The sequence below is a fragment of the Triticum dicoccoides genome, chromosome 2B (genome assembly GCF_002162155.2).
Source record: "Triticum dicoccoides isolate Atlit2015 ecotype Zavitan chromosome 2B, WEW_v2.0, whole genome shotgun sequence".
Classification (NCBI taxonomy): domain Eukaryota; kingdom Viridiplantae; phylum Streptophyta; class Magnoliopsida; order Poales; family Poaceae; genus Triticum; species Triticum dicoccoides.
This window is the reverse complement of record NC_041383.1, coordinates 300,045,495-300,054,311: the sequence shown is the minus strand read 5'-3', so window position 1 is coordinate 300,054,311 and position 8,817 is coordinate 300,045,495. Positions and strand designations below refer to the sequence as shown.

The following is an 8,817-nucleotide window of genomic DNA, read 5'->3' as shown; positions in this document are numbered from 1 at the left end:
CGCGAAGATGCAAATATAATGTTCTAAAACTTAAATGGCAACTGAATGGTTATACGAATAAATGGCCCAGCAGGCCAGCTTTGATGCTGCAGAAGATTGATGTTCCTCTTCTAGTTCTTACTTCTTAGTCATGCGCCATCAACATGTGTGCAGGATCTTGAAAATCAGCTTCACATGTATATATCCCTTTTGGTTTGCTAAACCACCTGATCCCTGTTTTCACCCTTGGTACTAACTCTGATTTCAGTTACATGTTAAATCAACATGTTGGTTGTCATATGTGGGATTTGTGTAATTTTTGTTACTGATTATTATTTCCATGTGCATGTGCTATTTTCAAATTGTTCCATTGATTTATCAAATTGTTTAGCTCTTGTTCCAAGTGCTCAATTTCAGTTCCCCTTTTCTTTGTGATGCACAGCCCTAGTTTCATGTTATCTTGTTGTTTTCACAGGTTGCTACTGGTCTAAGTTTCACTGTGATACTTACAAGGAATGGGCTAGTGTATACATGTGGAAGTAACACACATGGCCAGCTTGGTCATGGTGACACTACAGACAGGGCTGCTCCAAAGATTGTTGAATTATTCAAAGGTCCCAGTCCAGTGGTGCAGGTTGCAGCTGGTGCAAGCTATACATTTGCTGTGACTGATGATGGGACAGTTTATTCTTTTGGGTCTTGTACTAACTTCTGTCTTGGACATGGGGATCAGCACAATGAACTTCTTCCACGTGCAATCCAATCATTTCAGAGGAGGAACATTCTTATTGTCCGTGTATCTGCCGGAGATGAGCATGCTGTAGCTCTTGATGCGCTGGGATATGTGAGTATATTGTTCAATGGACTTTCAACTATCTTTCGTGACTTATATACACTCCGGACAGAAGTAAAGGTCGGATTTTTCTCTCCAGGTCTATACATGGGGTAGAGGCTACTGTGGAGCATTAGGTCATGGTGATGAAAATGATAAAACTAGCCCAGAATTGATTGTCGGCCTGAAGGGTCAAGTTGCTGTACAGGTCCGTTGAATTTGTTTACACAACACTTTCCTCCTGACTTCACTAAAGCATCGAAGAATATATTTTTTATACTTGATTTGATCAAATTATCTAGCTGTGAAAAAGTAGTGTTATGCATTTTTTTTGGAAGAAGCTCCAAAGTGATATGGGACTGAGGTTGCCTGTTGCAACTACTTAACTCATCCCACGTGTTAAAGAAGGAAGAGCTATGCCGGAAATACCTGCTAGCTCTCGGTACCACCCCCCCTTGTTGTCTGACCATTCAGTGGTATGGAGATATGTGCAACATTTAGTACAGCAAGTTGTATTCCTCACATATCCCCCTTCTTTGATATTGAATATTCCTTTTTAATTGCGCCGTGGGCCCTTGCTCATAATGTATTTGTTAACGTATGATCCTCAAAACCAGGGTTCAGTGGAGACCCCCTTTTAGTTGTTCGCCAGGGGCTAAAAACAATCCCAAAGTTCTAGGCTCCATGCATCAGTGTCTGGTACTTGATGGAGGCAGCAGCCCTAGTCAGGGCACTAGAGCCATAGTCAAAAAGTAGTTGATGGAAGCAGCAGCCCTGGTCAGGGTGTCAGAGCCATAGTCAAAAAGTGGCACTCTATTGTCGTGCCAGTCTGATCAGCTGCCCCCTTACCGTGCGGGGTATCGCGATACCGCCTTGCGACAGCATCATCATTCCCCTAAAATACGTAGCATGTGGCGGGATACGGTCGAGAGCCTGCTTGGCATTTAATGCCTGGTCGGCCATGCTCCTACTTTGCATTAAATGTGCCGCGGGCAAACTCACTTTTACCCAACCCAGCCGCTTGAGCCCAGGGTAGCCATGCTCGGAGGCTTTGGCCGTGCTCGGTAACCTGGTGGTGCTCGAATACATGGAGGTGCCACCGCTCATTTAGCTGTGCGAGGTGTTATGCTCGGAGCATTTCTTCAACTCTTGTGAATGATTTATGATTTGCTTGATTGTCTCATAGCATAACTCGGAGCATTTCTTCAACTCTTATAAATGGTTAATGATTTGCTTGATTGGCTCGTAGCATAACTGGACGAGGCCAAGCTTCAACATATTTTTGGGAGGCCCATTTGGTGTGCTCGGGAGAAGGGGGGGGGGGCTGTTTTTGAGTACACCGACAATATTTACCACCGCGCATGGCAATATACACCAACCTCCATCTACTTTTTAGACTATTCATAGTGGGAGTAATAACATAGTTAGTAACATGCATGCCACATAGACAAAAAAGATGACGTGGCAAGTAATTAAAGAGGAGAGACAAATGGATTAACATAAGAGCATGGTTAATAGTATAGCCAACAACAGACTATAAGGCCTTCCACTATGTAGGCCAAAAGCGGTGCCAAATTCACTTTTTACATATTTGGCACCGGTGCCCTACGTTGCCCAGCCGATGCCAAACAAAATATTCAGGGCATCGATGCCTCTACTTGCTCCGGTGCCACATTCCTTGAGGCAATAAACTAAGCTCGTCATTGTACTTTCTCAAGCAAAGCAACAGCCGGAGACACAGGCTTGGGCTGATCTATTACTACTTTATACATATGTGGGGTCAAGTTGGAGTCGATGCCAAATCCTCCACGCCGTGGGAGGGGTGCTAAATTTCTCTCATTTGGCATGGATATGTACGTGGGATACTTTTCAGAACTTTAGCACCGAGCACATAGTGGAGGGCCTAAAGTTGCAATGTCACATATAGTCAACCTAATTGCCTACATGTATAGTAGTTAGTTGCTAAGTAGTACTATTTTTTAATGCATGGCCCACTTCACACTCTCACATTGTTTCTTGGAGTTTGTTGCAGCCGGCTGTTAATCTAAATCCCGCTTCACTTCTCTCTCATCCAACTCAGCAGAAATATAATAATTTAATCCTTGCAGCCTGCTGACTGTACCTTATTATACTTGCTCTAATGTGTTACCATCACATAGCGCTTCCCAATGAAAAATGATTACGAAGTAATAAATGAAGGTCTCTATGTCATCACACATATGACACTACCCACTATGGAAGTACCCCCTTCGTTCACAAATATAAGATGTTTTGGATATTTCAATGTGGACTACATACAGACAGAAATGAGTGAACAAACACAGTAAAACGTATCTACATTCGATTCAGAAAGAAGTTAAGAGCATCTTATATTTGTGAACGGAAGCCGTACTAACATATAGACTAGTAACATATGCATATTACTAGTCTAAGTTATTCACCACTATGACCAGCCTTAGGGCATCTGCAAAGTGGACCCTTAAATCGCCCGCATACATCCGGACCTCGCTGTCCAGATGCAGTTTGCCTTCCAACGCCGCCCCGCATCGGTCCGCGGATTAGTCCGCTTGTCAAACCGCTGCCATGTAGGACCACGAGTCTCCGACACCCCCGGCCCACCCAACCCCGCGTCTCCATCCCTTGGGGGGCTTTGCAGGAGTCCGGACCGCTGCCATGTAGAACTCCGAGTCTCCGACACCCTCGGGCCACCCAACCCCGCGTCTCCATCCCTTCCCTCTTTCTCTACATCCGCTTCCTCCCTCGCCGCCGCCGCTGCTCTACGCCCCTGTCACTGGCCAAGCCCTCTCTGGACCTCCGCGACCTCCTCTGCTCCCGCCGCTTTGCCTATGCCGTTGGTCCATAACTCTCATCCGTTTGCCACACAGGTACCATCTGCCCCTACGGGGGTCACCACACCCGACAAGTGTTTGGTGAGATACCCATGCTAATTTTTTTGACCGTTTGAGGATTCAAGAGTACTTATACGAGCACTCGTTGAGTTGTCTGACACGAAGGATTATGCGGATGAAACGGCGATGATGCAGGCTGTCCTTGCAGACGCGGAGTGTGCGGAAGAGCATGTTCTCAATTTCAAGGGATCGATCAAGGAGACAAGGATCATCAAGCGTTGAACCGGAACAGGGAATGGGGCCATTTGATGCCGATGGACGACTACTTTGCCCTTGATGCCTTACTTGCGGACAATTTTCGCCGGCACTTTTAGGATGCGAGAAAATGTCTTTGATCCCCTCGACAATGGTCTCCGGTCCTACAATGATTATTTCATCTGGAAGAAGGATGTCCTAAGAAGAATTGGATTCTTTGGTTACCAGAAGTGCATGGTTGCATTGCGGATGCTTGCATATGGCACGACCGTAGATTCATGGGACGAGTACCTCCGGATGTCTGAGAGCACATGTGGAGATGCCATGGTTAGATTTGTTATTGCAGTGGTCGAGGTGTTTGGACCTCAGTACTTGAGAGAACCAACTGTCGCTGACACCGAAAGGATCTTGGCAATGTTGGAAGCAAGAGGGTGGCCAGGTTTGCTCTGATATCTTGATTGCATGCACTGGAGGTGGAAGAATTGCTCAAAAGCTCTACAACAACAACAACAACAAAGCCTTTAGTCCCAAACAAGTTGGGGTAGGCTAGAGGTGAAACCCATAAGATCTCGCAACCAACTCATGGCTCTGGCACATGGATAGCAAGCTTCCACGCACCCCTGTCCATAGCTAGCTCTTTGTCGATACTCCAATCCTTCAGGTCTCTCTTAACGGACTCCTCCCATGTCAAATTTGGTCGACCCCGCCCTCTCTTGACATTCTCCGCACGCTTTAGCCGTCCGCTATGCACTGGAGCTTCTGGAGGCCTGCACTGAATATGCCCAAACCATCTCAGACGATGTTGGACAAGCTTCTCCTCAATTGGTGCTACCCCAACTCTATCTCGTATATCATCATTCCGGACTCGATCCTTCCTCGTGTGGCCACACATCCATCTCAACATACGCATCTCCGCCATACCTAACTGTTGGACATGTCGCCTTTTAGTCGGCCAACACTCCGTGCCATACAACATTGCGGGTCGAACCGCCGTCCTGTAGAACTTGCCTTTTAGCTTTTGTGGCACTCTCTTGTCACAGAGAATGCCAGAAGCTTGGCGCCACTTCATCCATCCGGCTTTGATTCGATGGTTCACATCTTCATCAATACCCCCATCCTCCTGCAACATTGACCCCAAATACCGAAAGGTGTCCTTCCGAGGTACCACCTGGCCATCAAGGCTAACCTCCTCCTCCTCACACCTAGTAGTACTGAAACCGCACATCATATACTCGGTTTTAGTTCTACTAAGCCTAAACCCTTTCGATTCCAAGGTTTGTCTCCATAACTCTAACTTCCTATTTACCCCCGCCCGACTATCGTCAACTAGCACCACATCATCCGCAAAGAGCATACACCATGGGATATCTCCTTGTATATCCCTCGTGACCTCATCCATCACCAATGCAAAAAGATAAGGGCTCAAAGCTGACCCCTGATGCAGTCTTATCTTAATCGGGAAGTCATCGGTGTCGACATCACTTGTTCGAACACTTGTCACAACATTATCGTTTCTTTCCTTGATGAGGGTAATGTACTTTGCTGGAACTTTGTGTTTCTCCAAGGCCCACCACATGACATTCCGCGGTATCTTATCATAGGCCTTCTCCAAGTCAATGAACACCATATGCAAGTCCTTCTTTTGCTCCCTATATCTCTCCATAAGTTGTCGTACCAAGAAAATGGCTTCCATGGTCGACCTCCCAGGCATGAAACCAAACTGATTTTTGGTCACGCTTGTCATTCTTCTTAAGCGGTGCTCAATGACTCTCTCCCATAGCTTCATTGTATGGCTCATCAGCTTAATTCCACGGTAATTAGTACAACTCTGAACATCCCCCTTGTTCTTGAAGATTGGTACTAATATACTCCGTCTCCATTCTTCTGGCATCTTGTTTGCCCGAAAAATGAGGTTGAAAAGCTTGGTTAGCCATACTATCGCTATGTCCCCGAGACCTTTCCACACCTCAATGGGGATACAATCAGGGCCCATCGCCTTGCCTCCTTTCATCCTTTTTAAAGCCTCCTTCACCTCAGACTCCTGGATACGCCGCACAAAACGCATGCTGGTCTCATCAAAGGAGTCGTCCAGTTCAATGGTAGAACTCTCATTCTCCCCATTGAACAGCCTGTCGAAGTACTCCCGCCATCTATGCTTAATCTCCTCGTCCTTCACCAAGAGTTGGCCTGCTCCGTTCTTGATGCATTTGACTTGGCCTGCTCAAAAGCTCTACAAATGGAAGAATTGCCCAAAGCCCTACAAGGGCAATTTCAGAGCCATGTTAAGAAGCCCACCATCATTCTTGAAGCAGTTGCATCACATGACCTCTGGATTTGGCACTTACTTTGGCATGTCCGGTCTCACAATGACATCAATGTGCTGTAGCGGTCTCCATTGTTTGCTAGTTTGACTGAAGGGCAAGCTCCTTGCAACTATACAGTCAATAGGCATCGGTACAACATGGGTTACTATCTGGTCGACGGTATCAATCCTTCGTGGACTACGTTCGTCAAGATCTATGATGCAGTTGGTTAGAAAAGAGCTCACTTTGCCCAAAGACAAGGAGCTAGAAAGGATGTGGAGAGGGCATTTGGAGTGCTCCAAGCCGGTTTTGCAGTTGTTTGTGGACCTGCTAAACAATGGGATCGGGAGACCTTGTGGGAGGTGATGACATGTTGCGCGATCATGCACAAGATGATGGTGGAGGATGAGGGTGAAGATGTTGCCGGAGGTCTGGAATTTGAGAACATGGGTGATCCTATCCAACTTTCAGATCAGAATCCGGCCACGTTTGATGAGTTTGTTCAAATGCATCAACAAATTCGGCATCGAGCAACTCATGAGCAGCTCAAGGAAGATTTGATTGAGCATATGTGAGTGGTTAAATGGACAACTCGAGCATATGATCGAGTTGAATTCAAGTTTTAACTATTTTATTTGAAAACTTAGTTGGATTGTACTCCCTCTGTAAACTAATACAAGATCAGTGATCTAAAAGATCTTATATTAGTTTAAAGAGGGAGTAATATTTAAATTAAAAGTACTGTTGCATTTGAATATTTTCATTCATCGAAGATTTGATATGCTTTTATTTTGAGCTTGCGGACTCACCGGCCCATTTTCCCGGGCGGCTTTGGAGATGCCCTTAGCTTCTTTTGCAGAAGAATCACAATACTGCATTGGAGATGCACTTAGCTTCTTTTGCAGAAGAATCACAATACTGCATTTAATGAGAGAAGGTCGGACATTGTACTTAAAAGTAGCAGGAACCAAAGCAACAACTACTAGTAGCAGACCTCAATTAGTGTTCATATTTTGTATTTAACACTAATTTAGACTACAAAACAATCACAAATAAAGTTGAATCTATTTGAATTTCTTTCTAGTCATATTACTACTAATAAATTTAATAGTGTAGCATTCATAAGTCCATGTTGAAAGTAGAAAATGGTTCCAAAAATTTACATTTCTGGAACCAACAATTTTTTTGAGTTTTGAATCTCGCAATATAGGTCTTTTCCAATTCGTCTTATAGTCAGGAGAGTGATGTTTGAAATTTGGTACATAATCCATATTTAGTTAATCATTGAGGAAACCATTTAGTGAAACATCAAAACTATTGGAGCATCTGCACCAATTCATTTAATGGATGTTTGACTGTATGGACAAGTTTCAGCATCTTCTCCTTATCCTATCTGTCGGGAATCCATTAGTTGCAACAAGAGACCTGCTGGGGAGTAATTGTTTGTCAGATGTATTCCCTTTCGTATTCGTATATAACTGTCCAGGTATCGAATTATGTCTTACTTTATGCATGAATCAGAAAGTATCTCAGTGCAGTCCAGATTTCATGGGCGGCATTTACCAGCCGGTTCCGTACGTGCCCGTCCAGTGCTATGCTCGGTTTAAAGTTCATGCAAAGCATAAGACTGAAGTTGCATGTTCTAATGAAAATGTTGTTACCTGCCCATACTTTTACCAGCATAATTACACCAGTTTCATATGTTTTTGTGTTCGTGAATTTGGACAGGTATGCGCAAGAAAGAGAAAGACCTTTGTTCTCACTGATGAAGGCTCAGTTTTTGCATTTGGATGGATGGGCTTTGGGAGTTTAGGGTTTCCTGACCGCGGATCATCTGACAAAGTGATGCAGCCTCGCGTTCTTGACAGCCTGTCTAGTCATTATGTCTCTCAAATAAGCACTGGACTATACCATACTGTTGCAGTGACAAATAAAGGTATCGTGTTTGGTTTTGGAGACAATGAGCGGGCACAACTTGGGCAGGAATTCATTCGTGGGTGTTTGAAACCTACAGAGATAATGTTCGACAAAAGTAGTATTGAAGATATAGCCATTGCAGCGCCTAGCGGATAAGTTCAATGCCAAGATTGCCATTATACAAAAGTGGCGATTGCAGCCCCTGTCGGGTATATTCAAGGCTGAGATTACCATCTTATAGTCAATAATAATGAGCATATGTTTTCATTTCCGTAACTGTATTTTGTACTTAGATTTTTCAGTGTTCTGTGAGAATTTGAGTAAACAAGAGATGTGCAGAAATGGGAAGTGTTGTAGTTAAAGGAGCATATAGTAAAGTAATTTGGCAAATGTATTAAATACTTGAACTTGGCATGGTTTTGTGTATAAAATTGTTGGTGTGATTAACGTTTCCCATTTTATTTCTTTCCTTTTGTTTTGCTCTATCTACTGTTTGAAGCCTTTTTTTTTGAAACATTGCTTGATATCTTGATTCTCTTGCCTGAACTGCTTACCATGATTTGACGTGTGCGTTGGTGTGTGGTAACGGAAGAAGTGCGTGATATTATACGTGTACACTACAAGGGAAGATATGGCACGAAATTGCCATATTTTCGTTGCTTAAAGGAGGAATTTGTGCTAC

At 44.3% G+C, this 8,817-nt stretch overlaps 1 protein-coding gene across 1 annotated transcript in view; it reads left to right on the top strand.

Moving 5' to 3' along the window:
• Positions 1-8,599, top strand: part of LOC119363577 (ultraviolet-B receptor UVR8-like) — a 12,485-nt gene extending 3,886 nt beyond the window's left edge. Inside the window, exons 4-6 of the mRNA XM_037628945.1 lie at positions 455-823; positions 912-1,019; positions 7,947-8,599. Of these exons, the coding sequence (XP_037484842.1) occupies positions 455-823; positions 912-1,019; positions 7,947-8,291 (822 nt within the window). The 3' untranslated portion in view covers positions 8,292-8,599. The remainder of the gene's footprint in view (positions 1-454; positions 824-911; positions 1,020-7,946) is intronic.
• Positions 8,600-8,817: the final 218 nt, after the last annotated feature.